The 19,410-nt window shown below is 46.5% G+C and overlaps 2 protein-coding genes across 5 annotated transcripts in view; one reads left to right on the top strand and one right to left on the bottom strand.

The window, feature by feature from the left end:
• Window positions 1-2,491: 2,491 nt before the first annotated feature.
• On the bottom strand, window positions 2,492-15,765 carry LOC123363148 (zinc finger protein 282-like). The gene is made up of 8 exons (XM_045004018.1): window positions 15,569-15,765; window positions 13,056-13,454; window positions 12,616-12,742; window positions 10,862-10,975; window positions 9,856-9,969; window positions 7,920-8,033; window positions 7,559-7,678; window positions 2,492-6,001 (listed from the first exon to the last, which is right to left on the bottom strand). The coding sequence occupies exons 1-8, from the start codon at window positions 15,590-15,592 to the stop codon at window positions 5,322-5,324; spliced, it is 1,692 nt and encodes a 563-aa protein (XP_044859953.1). The 5' UTR covers window positions 15,593-15,765; the 3' UTR covers window positions 2,492-5,321.
• A 158-nt stretch (window positions 15,766-15,923) lies between these two features.
• The window catches only part of LOC123363131 (zinc finger protein 436-like), a 30,280-nt gene continuing 26,793 nt past the window's right edge, over window positions 15,924-19,410 (top strand). For 2 of the 4 annotated variants that reach the window (XM_045003971.1, XM_045003970.1), the window contains exons 1-2: window positions 16,398-16,538; window positions 18,212-18,595. In XM_045003971.1, coding sequence (XP_044859906.1) covers window positions 16,515-16,538; window positions 18,212-18,595 — 408 coding nt within the window. In that variant the 5' untranslated portion in view covers window positions 16,398-16,514. Of the gene's footprint in view, window positions 16,029-16,397; window positions 16,539-18,211; window positions 18,596-19,410 lie in introns of those variants that run through there. The other 2 variants (XM_045003972.1, XM_045003973.1) reach the window with 2 other exon arrangements.

Here is a 19,410-nt window from a genome sequence, read left to right as displayed (position 1 = left end):
ACCCTGGCATGTGAACTAACTGAATTCAAGTTTCTTGTCTCCATTGTGGTGTGGTACGATATCCTTTTCCAAGTCCATGTGAACAAAAACATGAAAAGCATGAAAAGCTTCAACATTGTTGCAGCCATAAACTTGGTAAATGCTTACTGTGATTATATTGTAAACTACAGGGAAGTCAGGTACGAAGGAGCTCTGACAACAGCTACGGAAATAGCTGAAAATCTTGGTGTTGATATAGAGTTTAAACCAGCCCCACGTGTTCGTCGTAAAAAGCATCAATACAGCTATGAATGTGAAGATGAAACAGTTTACAATCCAGAAGTCAAGTTTAAAATAGATTTTTTCAACTGGCCTTTAGACACTGATGTCTCTGGAAGAATGGTTTGAGCAAATGAATCAACATGTGAACCTTTGGGGCTTTCTATATAACATAACGCGACTCCCTGACAAAGAAACTTTGATGAAGCACTGCAACAACCTTCATAGTGCACTGACATATGGAGAGAGCTCTGACATTAACGGCAGTGAGCTCTGCAAAGAACTTGGCTATCTCCAAAGTCTGCTTCCAATGGACTGTAGTGCTCCTCAAGAAATTTATTTACAACAATGAACTTAATGACAACTTCCCAAACACATGGATAGCACTTAGGATCCTGTTAACCATACCTGTAATAGTGGCGAGCCACGACTGGAGCTTCTTGAAGATGAAGTTCATAAAAAACATATTTGTGATCAACCATGGGAGATGACAGACAATCTTCACTGGCCATCCTGTATATTGAGAATGCTGTGGCTCAAAATATAGACCTGCCATAAGCAATATAGAATTTGCGGCAGCAAAGGCACACAGAGTTGCCTTCTGAGTCTTGGTAAACAAAGGTTTTTGGGTTTTTTTATTTAGTTTAGCGTTTGTCATTTAGCTATGTAATTTTTTTACATAATTTATTTGAATAAAACTGAATTGTCTTGTATTTTTTAGTAAATTATAAAAACTTTTGAGATTACTGCTTTATTTCCAAAACTTTTGTTAATATCACTACATACTTAAACTCAAAGGGCACAAAAATTCAAGTGTGCCTAGGGTGCCATTTTCTCTAAGGTTGGTCCTGTGAGAGGACACACTGCCAACCCCAAGGAAATATGAATACGAGGTACAAGGTATGGCTAGATGGCTGGCAGGTAAACCTAACCCACCCTCTCCCTCAACTCTGTCTGGCCACATCTCTCCCACCATATTACCACTCTCTCAACTACTCTCTCTTACTAAAGAACAGAAGTATCTCTCCTCCCTCAGTCCTAATCCCAACATAAAGAACAGAAGTCTCTCTCCTCCCTCAGTCCTAATCCCAAATGAATGCCTCTTTGGGCTCAAATAACTTGTTTCCCTCTGTGCTGGGGTGGCTGCCCCACCCCCAGGAGAGATTGGGCTAGGGCAGGCCAGAGCAGCTGCACCAAGAGGCAGCCAATCAGGGAAGGCCTGTGGGAGAGCCAATGAGGGCTGAGCAAGAGGCGGCCAATCAGGGCCAGGCTCAGCCCTATATAAAGGCTGCCTAGGAGAGGAGCAGGTAGTCTCAACCAGACCTCCAACAGGGAAGGTCTGTGTCCTGAGCTAGGAGACCAGAACTAGGGATGGCGTAGTGTTGGGCAGGCTTGGGGGAACCAAAGGGAACTCCAGCCCGCTACCTGCCAGGCCCTGAGGGAAGGGCTTAAAGGGTCAGAGAAGTGATCCAGGGAGAGTGGACAGCAAGCGACAGGAGAGAAAGGGGGCAGGGAGGCTGCCACTAGAAGGTCCCTGGGTTGGGACCCAGAGTAGCAGGTGGGCCTGGGTCTCCCGCTTCCCCCTTATATTGCACCTAGCCATGGGAAGTGGCAATATTGGACTAAACCATACTCCTGATGGAAGGGGTTAGACTTTGGGGTCTGGATGGCCACTATGGCTGGTGGAGGACTGCTATTAACACCCTCCCCACCCCCTGGAAGGGGGTGAGAACAGACCAGGGGTCACTGCTGGAGAGCAGTGTCCTGAAGGGGATGCCGTGAGCAGAAGGGAGCAATGTGGGTCCAGGCGCCAATGGAGGGTGAGAGATGGACAGGACACCACCAGGAGAGGGCACTCCCCATGGACTGAGCTAATTCCTGGAGCGACCAGTGGGAGGCGCCGCAGGGGTGAGTCCCAACGCCGTCACATCCTCTAACAGCAGTGCTGAACTGATAAAGTATCCTCTGGTTCCTCAGACCTAGACTTCTCACCAGCAAACTACAGATGGTTTGAGTGGCAGCGCTGGAATCTTGGCTTCAAAGATGTCTCCTCACCTTGGCCTGTCACTGCTAACATGTATATTTTTCTGTTTTGTAGGGGTTTTTTAAAAAGAGGGGTCAGCTTATTTTGATAAACACAATCTTCCTACTAATAGATGAGTTCTATTTATTAAGTAAATGAACAGCTTCTACTGTTCATAATTTTTGTAATAATTACATCATAGTATCCAAAATAGACCATGAGTATAAAACATTATGAGTAGGATCCAGTATCCCAATCGCCACGAGAGAGACAGACACATCATTCATGCAGATAAAGCCTTGGTGGGAAGGTTTTCATTAAGGTTGAAGTTAACTCGTGCAAAGATCCACTACTATGCACTGCTTAGGAGACTGATAGGCTTAAGTGGCATATAGACCTTTTGTACACTGCTTGTTTAAATGGGAAATTTCAATTTTAAATCTCCCTTTCTAAAAAGTAATTAAACTATTGCATTATATTTAAACTATACAGTAGAACCTTTATTTTTAAATTAAGTGGGGATTGAATAATTCATAAAATTGAGTATCTCAATTAGCCATTGCAGTATGGCGTTTTCTTCCTGTCCTTCAAACCACTGCAAGGTAATTGCCACTGGAGGCATCAGAATTTGAATGGATGTTGATTTGTTCTTCAACATCACGTCCATTGTGTGATTTATTTATTTTTTCCCCTACCCCACCTCTGCCCCGAATTATGGAAAATAGTTGGTATAGCTGCTTGTTCGTAAGATTGATGTACTGTATTTACCAGTATTTGTATTTCATAAAATATCACTATTGGAGAACACACATAGAAAGCCCTGTCGTGCAGCTCTTACTCATGGGAGTAGCCCTACTAAGGTCAACAGAACTCATGCACGCTAGGGCTGGAGGTAAGGCCCAAATGTATCTAGACAGCTCCAGTGATTGGTTACAGTATCTATTCCTTTAACTGAGGGTAGGAAATACAACATGTTCTGTGGCAAATAACTACCCCCAACAGTGTCACTTTAAGAACAAAATGTTATCCATGGCAATATAACATACAAGATAATCCATTCACAAGGATAAGAATGGTAGAATTACACCTCTAGTAAACAATCACAACAGCTCATCAGCTAATTAATGGGGTGAGAGAAAAATAGATTCTAGTCAGATTGAGTGAAAGGTCCATATTAACAGAAAAGTAACAATTACCCATAAAGACTTTACCAAGACCATGAAATGATTTTTTTGCTGAATATATTTGCCTATACCAATTTTTTATCTTCTGTAATTTAAGCAGAATGCATTTCCTTCACCCACAAAGAATACACTATAAAGAATACCTTGCGCCTCTGTTTTGGGTTTAGCACACAGTTATGTTGTTCCACGGCCGTCTTCCGAATGCTCCAGCTGAGACTCCCTTCACTTTAAGTGCAGTTGGTGGGCCGAACTCTGATTCTAAGCCATAATCATTTGATGTAATGCTGCACCTCAAGCAGAACATTTTTGATTTACATTTGGGACCCCACCCCGTGAAGGGCAGAATGCCCTCACAACCTCCACTGACTTCACAAACTGAATTCCACCCTGTGAGACTGTAATATGAGACTTGGGGTGGTCGATAGGCTGAAGACATGACTGTGAAGAATATGCTTTTTTAATTTTTTTTTGTTTGTATTTTTCCCCACCAGTAACTCAATGGATTGTACCAAAACAAATTGTGAAGGAGTGCCATCTGGATGGAGCTTACAAGGGGGTTACTGCCAGAATTAGGTTTTGCCCTGCTGGTTTGTTTCCCTCCCCTCATCTTTTCTATAACATAGCTCAGTCCCCCAGAAGAGGCATCAGAGGGTGCTAGAAACAATCCTGGCAAGCTTGAGCCAGAGGATTTTTGACAACTTTAAAAAAAAACAAACCCTAAAGAAATTCCCACATGAACTTCAGCAAGAGTTTATAAATACAAAGCCAGATCCTTAGCTGCTGTAACTTTTAACATCTTCACTGACAGCAAAGGAGCTAGGACAAGTTATACCAGCTGAGGAGCTCACTTGTATTATTTATTGACTTTCATGGCATTTTGCTCAACTTAACTACCCAGCCCTGCTGCCCCTAAAGTTTTTTCCCCCGGGGGGGCCACAGTGCCATCAAAAGTGAGATTAGAGAAATTCTTTTATTATATCAAGAACCTGGTGGTACTGAACAGGGCTGGTTCCTGTCTCAGGTACATTTTTTGTCCTTCCAGTGAAAGGTAGCAATAGCAATGACCTATAGCTGCTGCAGCACGACAAATGCTTATTCGCTTTATTCCCCATAATATTTCCTTCAAAACACAAATGTGGTGAAAACTAAAAGTGTTCTCAAAACCAGGACAAATATCATCATATACAAATCTTCAGTGTCCAGTAATGCACACATCAAACCATACATACAACAGTCTGTAATATGGAACATTGCATTTGGAAGGTGGAAAACTCAGGCTGTCCAAAAAGAAAATCTACATTGTAAGCCTTTTCTAGTCAGTTTCCAACTCATAAGGTGTCTCAGCCAGGTAATCTTAAGATATCTCCATTTGCCTGGCTTCAATGGGCTAAAAGTTTGATTTATAGAGGTACTGAATACCGAGAGCTACCTTTGACTTAAATGGGAGCTTCGGGGGCATTTCACCTCCCAAACTCCATTCCTAAGTATCTGCTGCTTCTCTGAAGAGGAGTTCAGAAATGGGTTCTAAATTTCAAATGGTAGGAGTCCCTCCTCTCAGTAAAGAGCCAACAATCCCTTTTTCCTGTTGTGAGTCACACTAACATACATTTTCTGACCTATTTTCAGTTAGCTCTGTCTCACATAGTAACTTGTGAAAAGACATTAATGCATCCTCTCCTTTTACATCAAGCTGGTCTCTCTGTGTATCCAGGTCCTGGTGAAGCCTTCAGATGGAGTTACTGGTGACAGGATTATTACTGAGGCTCACAGATTTCCTATTCAGTTTTTCCCCCTCACCTAGTGATTGTTCCAGCGTCTCTGTGTGAATCATCTGGTGTCTAAGAAGACTCAACTGGCTAAGTGGATTGGGTCTCTTTCATGTGACTTTTTTGATGCTTAACTAAGCTTCTTTTCAGCACAAAGGTTTTGCCACACACATTACACTGGAATAGTTTCTCCCCTAAATGCCGGCGTTGGTGATTTAGAAGATAATCCTTTCTGCTGTAGCTTTTATCACATTTGGTACATTTATATGGCCTCTCTCCACTGTGAATCATTTGGTGCCTAAGGAGCCATGAGTGGCAAATGAAGCTCTTCTCACATTGGCTGCATTCATAGGGTTTCTCTTTTCCATGGCTCCTTTGGTGTTTTGTCAAACTTACCTTCAGCTGGAAGCTTTTCCCACACTCAGTGCATGCAAACAGTCTCTCTCCTGTGTGGGCTTGTTGATGATTCTGAAGATACACCTTTTGAGTATAGTTTCTCTCACATTCAGTACTTGTATACAGTCTCTCTTCTGGGTAGGGTACTTCCTGATGGATTAATACATTTTTGTCACAGAGAAATGAAACCCCCAAACTGTTCCCAGTAGCATTTGCCAGCTGCATTTTTGAATCGTGCAGACTCTTCCATGTCACTCTCTGTTTGGGATTCTGCAAACACTCTTCTCCAAGTTTTCCATATAATCTAGACTTGTACACAATGCTTTCAAGAGGTTTTCCAGGGAGCATAGCCTTGTTTGTGCTTCCATCTTTCACTGAAATAAACATACAATCACAGGAAGGTAACATGAATAAGGAAACCTCTTCTGATTGCAACCAACCAAAGGTCTTAACCAGAAAAATGTTTGTGGCTATATTGTTCCTGAAGAACAGATAAGCGAGTTAAATAAAAATATAGGCTTTATTACTAAGTAGAACAGCCTGGAAAGTTTCCACTGAAATTAAAAAATAGAAAACATTTGTGAAAGTCTCTGCAACCAGCTGTATTAAAAATCACTTATGCAGAGTCATAGATTTGATCAGCACTTTACCAACCTATGGCAAGACCTGTGCCCAGCTTCGAAGAGTTTAGTCTTAGCACTGGATCAGTAAATACACGAAAGTTTGGGGGCCTGATTTTCAGGGACACTGAGTACCCACACCTCCAAATAAAATCAGACAACAATCTGTGGATGCTCAGCACCTCTGAACATCAGGCCTGTAGGGTGAACTGATTATGTACTGACTAAATTCCTGAATAAGCAACACCATTAACCTGAAAGCTTATCCAATTGAGGCCTAACCAGTGCTGAGCATAGCAGAACATTAGCCTCACTGAGAGCTCTGATCCCACAACAAACTTTGTATAGGGCAACCCCATGCGCACACCCAGAGCTCTGGGCTCTTGCCCATAGTGTATCCATGCTGAGAGTTCATTGCAGGGCTAGGCCCGATTATATACTTGATACTCCTCTTAATACAGCCCAACAGAGTAGGTGACATTTTTGCTACTGCACTAGCGTACTGCCACCCTGTGGGCACGTTCCCACATTCTATAAGGAATTATTCCTCTCCACGTCGATCACTTGACCTGCAGCTTTAAAGATTAGTTTTTCAACGGATTTCCGCAGGTGTCCAGTATCTCATGATCACTATATTTTAATAATCTCCTCAGTGTTTCTAATCCATCTCACCTTTGTATCATCCATGCATTAAATACATTAAGGCTCCACTACACCCCCTAGGTTGTTAATGAGAAGACTGAATGGCACCTGTTCCACATGTACCATATTGGGACACCACTCGTTTTAGTCTCAGTTACTTATGTTCCACACAAATTTGGTGTCCCCTCACTTCTATTGTTGACAATTATTTACGTCAGTAATAAAGGCACACATAAAGCTCAGGTTACAGAAAGTCATTTACACTAAGGGAATTAATGCCACACTATTAGCAATTTCTTGCGCAAATAATTGTTGGGTGTCCTTCATTTTGGGCCTTTTCCCAAATATTACGTCCTATATTTGGACCCTGGCAGGTTGAAAGCTGCACAGTGCTAGGTCTAAACCATATGGGATTCTACTTGATACCGCTTTCCTATTTGACACAATCATTTCCTGAGTTTTTAACCAAACTTGTGTCTATTTTGTAGTAACTATAGCTCATCCATTGACCCATGTTAGGAGGATGCTTCATCATATATCAAGAGGATGACACTGAATTATTGGGTTTGTAGGGACACAACTAAAAAGGTCCTGAATTTTCTGCATTTACATTAATTCAACTTTGCATTAATTTAGCTTTCCCACTGGGAGCATTATTCCCTTACTGACCTGTGCTGGGATCTGTATGGATTTCGTTTTCCTCTGAATCATGCTGCTCACAGACACTCGGCTTTTCCTCTTGTTTAATCCGTGATAAAATGTCAGTTGCACAAATCTGAAATCCTGTTCCTGGGAAAAGAGTTACATTACAAAGCATTCACTGTAGAAATTAGGAAAATGAAGAATTTTGGAATAGTTAGGAATCCCAGATTACATCTGGTTGAGGTTGCTGGAAAGTCACATTTGTCATGCAGATAAGAAAAGTGCTGATAAAGCATCAGGAAAGACATGGTTATAAGAGCTCCCAAAGGTATTGCTGGGTGTCCAGCTTTGACCTACACCATTTGAGTTGTTCTGATCTATTACTCACCGGTGCATGGGTCTATAGGCATCTCTGTATTTTCTGACTCTAGCAGTACCCTGATGCATAATTCTTTGCCTTCCTCAGTCTGGGATAAAGTGTCAGACTTGGAAACTGCATGGTCTGTTCAGAGAGAAAGATGGAGATACAAGTATCGTGAATATAACAGTAGCTGCAAAAACTGGTTTTTCCCCTCCCCAAACCTGGCTTGCTTTGTAAATCTCAATTAGACATTAAAATAAACACACCTGCATACCCAAGGTCTTATACACTTTACTCAGCATAAGGGGGGGGTCTACAATTCCAGTTTCTTTGTATCGTTATGTATTATTTAGCAGATAATATGAGGATTATATTTAACCAAAAGGAGTCAATGCTACGATTGAGCTTTTAGCCTTAATTTCATGTGCCTCATTTATGAAATTTTCTTAAGAAATTTCCTTCTTTCAAAAAAAGAGAGAGGTTGCCAATGGAGCATATACATTTCTTGATCTGTATTAGTTTGGCTTGATACTCCCCAGAACACAGCTGCCCTGAACTCCAAGTCAGAGTTTGGCTCTTTAGTTTAGATGGGAGTTTAGTTTGGGCTTTTAATGTAAAAACAATTTGTGTTAGAACATAAGAGAATCTGGTTGTGTTTTATTAAAATATACCCCGCACTCCCCCCCCAAAAATAGATTTCCTCAAAATTTCCAAAACAAAGCACTTAGGCTCTGGGCAGAAGCATCTAAGACAAAGGAATCTGTTTCAGAAAGTTATAAGAAACAGAAAAAGATGGGTGCTGGAGTTCAAAACTGATGTGCTAGATGGACCCACTATCATTGCTTTTATACAGTACATGTGTATATACTCATGCACTGTATATTATAGGAGGAGCTGATAGTGCCACTTACTGTTAAAGTTACTCAGTACTTCCCATTTTAAGACCCTGTTTTCAGTTGTTTATAAATTTTGCCAAAATTTTAACTGCTAGGGTTGATGTTTTCCATGCCAGGTGTCTACCTCAGGCTGAATTTTAATAGCAAGTTTCAACTAAAAGAGTTCAGCCATTTCCAAGAACAAGATTGGGGGAAAACAGTTTTACCCTGATAAAAATAATTCTTACAACCTTTTCGTTTTCCTGCATCTCCTTGATTTGGAGCAAGGACCTGACTTGTGGTATAGGGTCCCACAGGTGTCAGGGATGTGCTTATTGCCACCCCCATGAAAATTCACCCACATTTGACCAAATTATAAGCCTCTGATCAGCCACAACCCTGATTCATCCCCACAGCACAGTCCATCCTGTTCAGTGAATGAGGCAGGGCTCCTGGAGGAAAAAACCAGTACGTGATCACTTAATTAAAGATTGTATCATATTGCATATGCACAAGGGGGCCACATTTAGATTGCACAGGAAGCCTTAATTCTGGCATTTCTTAACTTTTGAGCGCTTGACTTTGCAATCTTAAATGTTCTTTTGTGTGTGAAATTTTTATATATATGCACATATCCAAATACATGCACAAAACTGGCTTTCCTTTCCCAGGTTAATGGATCAGTTCTATGCTCCGTGGCACCATCTGCCTGAAAAGACTAATCAAATAAGGCCCTGGTCCAAAAGTCTTATTTAGAAAGAGAGAAATCACAGTAATCACCTGAGCTGCTGATGGCCACCTGGGCTGAAGACACCAAGCAAGGAAGGTTAAGGGAGGAAAACTATTTCCTACATCTACCACCTTCTGCACAGGGAAGAGGCAGTCACCAATTCTGCACTCTCAGAAAATGGATGGAAGATGGGAAAGAGAAAATGCCTCAAATCAGTCAGGACTGATTGAAAGCCTGATTGACGTCATGCCAAGTGTTGGCTGTAGATTTGGAACACGTAGAAAAAGATAAAAGAGCTCACAAAGTTTATTAATCTTTCAATTTCACTCCACATTTGAGTTACTTTCCTCGAACTCACCTGTGCAGAGCTCTTCAGGGACTTTTCTGCCCTCCAAATCCTGTTGACCCCCGACACACAACTCTTCCTCTTGTTTAGTAAGTAATAAACCCTCTCGTGTACAAACTGGAGAGTCTGTTCACAGGAACAAAAATTCACATTGTTTTTCCAACATACAGCATATGCTTTAGAAAAGAGTTCATGAGGGATTAGCTCGAGTTAGAAAAGGTCTCAATGGTGTTTGTCAAGAGAGTAGGAAAACATGGATAAAACACATAAGAGACCAAGGGCCTGATTCACCATTGTGTTACTCCAGTTTTACACCAGGATGACTCCATTAATGATTCAGACCAATGGTTTGCACACACAAAATGTTACATTGGGGTTACATTTGCACAAATAAGGAAATAAACATTGATAGGGCGTTTCAGTTTTACAAACTAGTATGAACACCAGAAATTCAAAGAAAGCTACACTTAAAAACCATAGAGATTTTGGAACATACAGAAAGAGAGTTAAGGTACCTCAAACAGCCTTACTCTGCCCTCATATTCTTGCCACTCTGTGCACCCTCCATGTAAGCTAGATCTACAAGTCTATGAAGAGTATCATAAGATCACAGCTAAGTTACATGTTAAATCAGGAACCAAGGGAGCCAAATACAGTAATCCTCAAATATAGTATTTTGGTATCCAGTGTCCACAGCAGGAACACCTTTGATCACCTCCACTTTTGTTTGGCAAAGACGATATAGCTTAATTGCAAGGGTTTTGAGGATTGTACATGCACAGTTGCAAGAAGCTCAACTACCATGGTCAGTAAAGAGTTGTATGATTTCAAGCCTTCTGGCATAGTTAGAGGTGGGAAAGTGGGACACATGCCAAGAGTCAGGCTGATCATGCAAAGCTGGTCACAGCCACAACTATGGAGAGATCAATCTCTCTCCACAAAAAGAGTTCAAAAGTCTTGCCGGATTTCCAGCATTTTACTGTATTACGTGTGTGAGTTCTTCTGACATATCAGTCACCTGCGCTGGGGTCTGTAGGAAATTCTCTCTTCTCTGCATCTCCTTGATCCCCGACACTTAGCTCCTCCCCTCGTTCAATCCGGGATAGGATGTCAGGTTTGGAAACGGCATAGTCTGTTAGTAGAAAAAGATGTTAAGGGACAGTATATGGTAATAGGCTAGATTGGCATGAGTCTGTCCTCCCACAGTAGGTATGTATATCGCTGCGGCATTCTACGGGATGGGCGTAGCTTTTGAGGGCTGCAGCCACCACCGAATGATTTAGGAGTGGGGGGAAGGAAACAACTTCTGCTACTGCTTCCTCCCCTCCAGTTCCATCTTATCTCCTCCATGGCAGCAGCCATACTTACATTCCATCCAACAGAGGCTTGTAATGCATGTATTGGCCACAAGAGGCAGAGGATATAGCAGAGATATTTAACCATTTGTAAGCCTGACCCATGCCAGGTGACTAGGGACAGGAATGAAAGACAAGCCTCTTACCAGCACGGCAGCATGTCACAACCCTACCATCCATGGATCCTTCAGGAGTAGCAGCTAGTGCTCTATTAACTTTCATTAAAGATTTTGAGTTATTTTAGTTCATCCCACTGCTAGAGGCTAGAACAGAAGCAAAAGTGTAACTGAAGGCATTGTAGGGGAAAATGCCAGGTGCTACGAAGTACTGAGTCAGAGACAGTACACTGTCTGATGCGGCCCTCTAGGCGGCCTCACACAGCGGATAAGGGATTACTCCTACATAGGTGCGCTCCCTTAGCTCAAGTGGTAGAGGACTGTGTCTCTACAGCTGAAGTAGCAGGGTCCCAGTCCCAGCAATTTGGGGATATGAGAGATTTATAAAGCAATTGTGTCAGTTGCCAGCTGCTCATTAATTTGTTACAGAGGGAGGTGTGTGTGCGCTTTCTGGAAGGGTGCCAGAGATCTCCACACACAGGCAGATTTATGCATAGCACAAGTCAATGGTTAAAATCCATGTGCATTTTATATGACAACCTGGTGTATGGATTGTGCCAGCTCTTTTCTAGACCCAAAGTCCAGAGTATGGTCAGGAGACCAGAGGCCTAGCAAATAGTGACCAGCTGAGGGAAAGCTGGGGTCAATAGATAATCTTGTTTTGCTAAAATAGGCCTGGTCAGCAAATTGCCAGGTGTTGGAACTGCCTACCCCGTCACATGGAAAATCTATATAGTCCATTGTAATCAATTGATTGGCAGGGTCTCTGAGCCTAAGAAGCAAGGTGACACTCCGCCAGTGCTGTGTGTAATAAACTCCTATGCTTGGCCTCTACACGGTATGGATTTATGTCCTTCAACAAGTATTAATCCACTTGCTAGCTATGTAGGTCCTCACACTGTTCCCACCACTTCAGTATCCATGCACCTTGTAAATCTGCACAAAGTCCAGGTCCCATAAGAGGTCAAGGTCAAGCCAAGAAAAAGCACAATGCTTATTAAACAAGTGTTATCTAAAATTGAGATTGTAAATATACAAGTCAGCAACAATCAAAGTTATGATTTCCAAATAAAACAGTTATTTGAATGCATAAACACGGAGATAAATGCAGCATGTGCACATTCCACACTGCAGAGCTGGCGTTTTAAACTCTACAGTGTTAAAAACTGAATGGATTGGAATGCCACATGTCATGCAGACAGCAAAGGGAATTGAGACAATATCACCAAGTTTCCACTAACCAGAAGGGCCAATCACCAGAAATCAAAGGACCAGAGCAAAAGAGCAAAACTGATCTTTACCCAGTGACATCAACGTCTCATAGTTGCTTTTCATCACATTCTTGTAAAGTTCCTTCTGCCATTCGTCTAAATTCCCCCACTCTTGCTCATTGAAATAGACTGAGATGTCATCAAATGTTACTGGCACCTGGAATCACAAATGTCACACATTCAGCGCCTTCTGTTGTGATCACATTCTGAGGCTTGCTTCCTTTTACCTTCCATTTAAAAAGACTTCCCTCACTTTTGTTTCCTTTGAAATAAAGTACTAAACATATTTAATTGTGAACTAGCACATCACAAGCAGCCAGATCAGTTCCCTTCTTCTAAGCCATTTTATTAATGGTGAATTAAAGGGCCAATATACCAAGTTCTGGGGGAAAAAACCAACCCACTTCAGCAGTTCATGGCCAGTTCAGCAGTTTGTAACTACTCTTCATCATTAGCTGGGCTATCGTTACCTTGGGGACTTCCCCCTTAGTCCCTGGGGGGAGCCTCAGGATCCAGAAGTTCCTGTTCTTCAGCAGGTTCTCCATGTTCTCCAGCCTCCTCTGCAGCAGCCCGTACTCCTGGATCAGAGTTCCCAGCACGGCCCACTTACTCTCCAGCTGGTTTCCAAACTCCACCATTGTCCTCTCACAGTCTATTAGTTTCTTCTCGGACATCCCTGTTCTCCCTTCCAGATTCAGCAAACATGCAGCATGAGAATCAACCCTCCTTTCCATGTCTTGAACAGCAGCCACAACAGTCATGGAAATCTCTGCACTCTGCAGTCGCGTCTCTCTCAGCGAAGTTTGTTTGAGGCCGGTGGGGGGATGCAAAAGCGTCGGGTGCTGGGATTCTAGGTCCCATTTTGGAGTCTGTTAGCAAGGACAGAAATTGAAAGTGGGGCATGTGACACTGATACACCTGGCAGTCTCCTTTCCCCATCTTGTCAAATGTTTGTCTAGCACCCTAGCACAATACAGCTCCAACTGAGGGTCCAGAGAAGAGCAACAAGAATGATTAAAGGTCTTGAGAACATGACCTAGGAAGGAAGGCTGAAAGGATTGGGTTTGTTTAGTTTGGAAAAGAGAAGACTGAGAGGGGACATGATAGCCGTTTTCAGGTATCTAAAAGGGTGTCATCAGGAGGAGGAAGAAAATTTGTTCACCTTAGCCTCTAAGGATAGAACAAGAAGCAATGGGCTTAAACTGCAGCAAGGGTTTGGTTGGGTTTGGTCCTGCTTTGAGCTGGGGGTTGGAGTAGATGACCTCCTGAGGTCCCTTCCAACCCTGAGATTCTATGAAGGGAGGTTTAGGTTGGACATTAGGAAAAAGTTCCTAACGGTCAGGGTGGTTAAACACTGGAATAAATTGCCTAGGGAGGTTGTGGAATCTCCATCTCTGGAGATATTTAAGAGTAGGTTAGATCAATGTCTATCAGGGATGGTCTAGACAGTATTTGGACCTGCCGTGAGGGCAGGGGACTGGACTCAATGACCTCTCGAGGTCCCTTCTAGTCCTAGAGTCTGTGGAATGAGGGCACTAGGGTTTTACTGTAATTTAAATAAAAATAATATGGAACTGAGAGTCAGGCTACCTTCTTCCCCAGTCATGTCCTACTGCCACTAATAAGTGTTCAGCAAAGCAACTTTTACCCTTATGGCTAGTTTGGCTTTAAATTATGCCCTCTTTGACACACCTATAACCCCCACTGCCTTCAGCAGGTTTTCACAGGTGTGAATGAATGAAACGTAAACAAGTCTGTTGCTGCCACACAAGAAACAGAATCCAGCAAGCTGACAGGAGCAAAAAGCATGAACCACTTATTTTTGTCCTTTGAACATGCAGCTGTGGTTTTGAGCAGATCCCTGGAGTATGATGGTGCAAGGCAAAAAAGATGCAGCACCAGGCGAAACGTGCAGGGAAAGGAGATGGGAGAGCCCAAGGCTGCTTGCCAGCTGAGTGCTGCACACTCACTAGTGAGATTGTTTGGGTGGCACGGGGGGTTCATAAAGCCATGGTGCTGTTAAAACGTGCTCCACATCAGGAGCCTGTGAGAGTGCAGCGGGGGGGGGGGGGCGGTCCCTGCAGCTGCGGGAGCAGCAAAGCCCTGGTCCCTGCTCCCCAGACCATCAGCAAATGGCCCCGCACAAGCTGGAGATGGCCCCAGAGTCTGAGGGCCTGGCTACACTTGCAGACAGAGTGCTGTGAGTCAAACCAGCCTTCGGAGAGCACCATAGGGAAAGCGCTGCAGTCTGTCCCCGATGACAGCTGACAGCGCACTGGCATGGCCACATTTGCGGCACTTGCAGCAGTGCATGATGGGCAGCTATCCCAGAATGCAAGTGACTGCAATGTGCTTTTCAAATGGGGGGATGGAGTGGAGTGTGACAGGGAGTGTGTTGTGTGTATGTGCGGGGAGAGAGAGTGGGTTTTGGGGGGCTGAGAGCATGTCAGCATGCTGGCTTGTAAGTTCAGACACCAGCAGACCTCCCCCACCCCCTAGCATTTCACCCTAATGCCTTGCATGCCAGCTGGAGCTCTGAAAGGGCATTTCCACATTCCTACAGGAGTTCACAACAACGACAAGAGTGGCCACTTGACTGGAGGGGATTATGGGGCATTTCCAGAGGCTGATCAGAGCACAGTAACCCAACACCTCGTCCACACTGACACCCGGTGCGTTGTAGCCGCAGCACAGCAAACCTTATTCCTCTGGCCGAGGTGGAGACCAGCAGCGCTGCAGCCACGGAGTCAGACGGCGCTACGTGCCTTGCCAGTGTGGACGGGGGTGAGCTAGTGCGCCGGGGGCTGCTCTACTGAGCACTAACTCGCAAGTGCAGCCAAGCTGAGCAACACAAACCGGATCAGTTCCGGCTCAGCCCCCGCCCGGCCGGGCAGCCCCGCGCCCCCGCGGCCCGGCTCCCAGGCCGGGCGGGGCGGGGAGAAGCTCCCGGGGCCCGCGGCTCCCCCGCCCGCCGGGCCCTCACCTGGGCAGCGGCCCGCTCGGCCATGGCCCCCCCGGGGAGGCGGGCGGGGCTTCTCCAGCGGGCCCGGCCCGGCCGAGCTCCGCTCCCGCTCCGGGCTGGGCAGGGTCCCGGCGCCGCCTCGCCACGGGCCGGCCCCGCTGCCGGGCGGAGCAGAGCGAGCGCAGCCGGGAGGGAGGGAGGGAGCCGCGGCCTGGCTGCGGGGGCGGCTCCGCGCTACCAACTACGGGCAGCACCTTGCCCCGCCCCCGCTCCGCCCCAGGCCCCGCCCCCGCTCCGCCCCAGGCCCCGCCCCTGCGGGCTGTGTAGACCGGCGGCCGCGGGGGAGCCATTCCGGTCCCGTCCGCTAGGGGGCAGCGGTGCGCGCCCACGCGGGACTGTCCCGAGCCGGGCTATACAGCGCCCACGTGGAAGATGGGGCCCGTGTGTGAGACCCTGGGGACCGGCCTCCCGCCCTCCGCCGGTCGGTGCGGGGCGCTGATACTCACTGATCCCCAGCGCGGCTAGTCCGCCAGTCGGGCCGGCCCAGCGCAGCCGGTGCTCGCGTGGGCCGGTCCCGGGTGGCGCTGGCGGGGCGCTGGCAGCGGAGCGCAGCGGCGCTCAGGCATGGAGCCCCTAGCCGTGGGCGGACGCGGGGCAGCGGGGACAGCGCCAGCAGCCGCCGGGCCGGTGTTGCCCAGTGGGGTGGGGGCCGCCGCAGACCCCTAGAGCCGCCCGGGATGGAGCCGGGGACACGCGCGCTGCGGCCCGTCCCCTGCAGGGGGCGCTGTTCGCGTGGCGGGGGCGCCGGCTCCCGGCATGCACTCTGCCTCCCGGCATGGCCGCGCCGCCCAGCCCCGGCCGCTAGCGAGGCGGCGCCGGGACCCTGCCCAGCCCGGAGCGGGAGCGGAGCTCGGCCGGGCCGGGCCGGGCCCGCTGGAGAAGCCCCGCCCGTCTCCCCGGGGGGGCCATGGCCGAGCGGGCCGCTGCCCAGGTGAGGGCCCGGCGGGCGGGGGAGCCGCGGGCCCCGGGAGCTTCTCCCCGCCCGGCCCGGCCTGGGCCCCGGGGGCCGGGCGGGGGGTCCCGGGGAGGGGGCGGCTCCGGCTGGGAGCAGCGATCGGGGCTTTGGTGCTTCCCCAGCTGCAGGGACCGCCCCCCCCCCGCTGGGCACAAATACCCTGAGCCGGGTTGTGCCAGGTACCGCCCGCGGGAACACAGGGGCTCTCGGGAGACCGTTCCCGGGCAGCCCCGGAGGTTCCCGTGGGCTCCGCACTCGGGACTGTTGCCCTGGGCAGTCAGCGAGTGTCCCGGGCTGTGCTCCGGGCTCCCCTGGGCAACAGTCAATCGCAGGCCCTGGTCAGAGCTTCACAATCCAAGGGGCTGCAGCCCCCCTCCCCCCCCCGGGTCCTGGTGGAGACTGTGCAGCTCCCTGGGGTGCAAGGGTGGATTCGGTTGTGGGCTTGGGACCTAATGTTTAGACGGGACTAGTGAGCGTAAGGAGGAGAAGGGAATGGCTATGGGGCTCCGAAGGAGAAATACTCTTACAGCAGTATGATTATCGGTCAGCCAGTCGGGCCCTGATCCCGCACAGTGTTCCTGGGTGATGGCCTTCTGCTTTCACCCCCAGTCCTGTTGATTTCCGTGGGGCACTGCACAGGGTTCTGCCCGCACAGAGCAGGATTTGGGTATTGCATATACACGCATTCTGGTGGTTCGGTTCAGTTCAGTTTTTATTTTTTCATAAAATGTATTGCTATGGTTGAGTTGCTTTTTGTGGGCATGTGGAAGAAGTGAGTCTGAAGAAGGGGGTTGAATGAAGTGTGTATTGCAGCTTGGCAGACGAGAATTGGTCAGGCCAGAATATTCTAAAGACAGAAAATAGCAGGATTGCTATAATGAATTTAGAAAATCAGTAGCAGCTCTGTTTGATGTAAGCTGGGGGTGAAGTCCTAGACCAATGTATTCTAAACCTCTAAACATTACTTCTATTGAAAATGTTAACAGACCTTTTAACTATTTCATCCAGACTAGAATTGCAGAGTGCTCACATTATCCCATATGAAATTCCCATCCCAAATCTTGTTTTGAGGTTCAAACCAGACCCAAAGCCTCAAATCAAATCTCAGTAGCAACCAGAGTTTGGCTTGGCCCTATTGCAAACTGTCCCAGGTGTGTTAGCAAGGTTTATGAATCTTAGTGGTGCACATCATCTGAGTTTCCACTTTGTAATAATCCCAGCACAGATGGGTTGGGGTGGTGGTGGTGGTTTTTATTACAATAATGCCCAAAGGCCCCACCCAAGATCAGCACTTCAGTATGCTCAGCCTTTACAAACCCATAGTAAAAGACAGTCGTTGCTCCAAATAGCTTCCCATGTAGACAAGAAGCAGGCACAGAGAGGTGAAATTGCATGTCACGTATTACAGCGCAGATCAGTGGCAGAGGTGGGAATAGAACCCAGGTCTTCTGACTACCAGTCCACTAGATCACATTGGGGTTTTGTTGGGACTGTTTTGCACAACTCTAAATTTGACCCTATTAAAAACAAAGATCTAATCGCAAGAAGGTTTGAGCAGCGTGTAGCACGTGTTCTACTTTTATGTTTGTTTCTCTTTGCTAGATGGGAACATGAACCCAGCTCTCTTTAATTTTTGTCCTTGCAAACAGGCATCGGAATGGGACACAGAGGTACAAGCTCCCCTTATCCCAGATGTAAGTTTTATGAAAGAAACCCAGCTGCAGACTGCAGCTATTTCCTTGTGGACTGTGGTAGCTGCTGTTCAAGCTGTGGAGAGGAAAGTGGAGGCTCATGCTATGCGATTGCTGAATTTGGAGCGGAGATCAGGAGCAGCTGAGAAGAAATTTGTGGACTGCGAGAAAACAGTGGTAGAGTTTGGTAACCAATTGGAAAGTAAGTGGGCTGTGCTGGGAACTCTGATCCAGGAGTATGGGCTGCTGCAGAGAAAACTGGAGAACATGGAGAACCTGCTGAAGAACAGGAACTTCTGGATCCTAAGAATTCCCCCCGCTAATAAAGGAGAAGACCCAAAGGTAACAGTAAATCCATCTAGTACTTTAGTGTAAAACTAATGTGTACTGTATCAGAGAATTTTTTATATCCGTATAAATCGCCATTGTAAAATAGCTTGGCTGGAGGGAGCGGTCTGACTGGCTGCTAGCTGTGTTGCTTATTAAGCAAGTACTTGAGCCACAAGATGCGTGAAAGCAACTATGAAATATATACCCATTTTGCACTGCCCTACTCCAGTGGATCATGCAGAATGAGCATTCTGCTGCAGTCCAGGAAACCGTTCAATATCAATAAAAGGAAGAAATCTCATTTTAAAGAAAAAAACAAAAAAAAATAAATTTCATATAAAAATCCCTATGTTAAAATAATATTATGCTTCCAAAGTGAAACACTTAAGTTTGGAAATGCCAAAATCCGTTGCTCCCCGAAACTTAACTCTTCTGCTTGGTCCATATGCATGACAGTAATGTCCCTAGGGATGCAGGATTACATTTGATTTTTTTCCATGGGACCCTGGACCGTTGCCTGACGCAATAAAAGTTGGGCACTATCTAGTGCGGTGTTTACCCCAGACATTGTCATGCCGTGACCCCCATTGGGTTCATCTCTGTTAATGCGACATGCCCCCGCCCCCAATAATTAGCATTCGGGGTGGATTTGCACAAACAAAAACTCCATTTTAACAGCCTATTTGAAAACTACCGGTGGGTTGCCAGGCCCAGATTAACCAATGCATACTCACATGGGGCCTTGACCACTGGACCACAATAAGGGATGGGCAACTGGCAGCCCGGGCGGGGGGCGCACGAAGCCTGCCAGATCATTTATTTGGCCC

Source organism: Mauremys mutica, chromosome 2 (genome assembly GCF_020497125.1).
Source record: "Mauremys mutica isolate MM-2020 ecotype Southern chromosome 2, ASM2049712v1, whole genome shotgun sequence".
Classification (NCBI taxonomy): Eukaryota; Metazoa; Chordata; order Testudines; family Geoemydidae; genus Mauremys; species Mauremys mutica.
This window is presented reverse-complemented; position numbering and strand designations above follow the sequence as displayed.

Excerpts from the sequence above, each read along its gene's own strand:
- LOC123363148 (XM_045004018.1), bottom strand. The coding sequence starts at position 15,592 with ATGGCCGAGCGGGCCGCTGCCCAG. Across the intron at positions 12,743-13,055 it reads CTAAGGGGGAAGTCCCCAAG|GTGCCAGTAACATTTGATGA; the intron begins GTAACGATAGCC and ends TTGTGATTCCAG. Across the intron at positions 6,002-7,558 it reads CCATACAGATCCCAGCACAG|TGAAAGATGGAAGCACAAAC; the intron begins GTCAGTAAGGGA and ends TGTTTATTTCAG.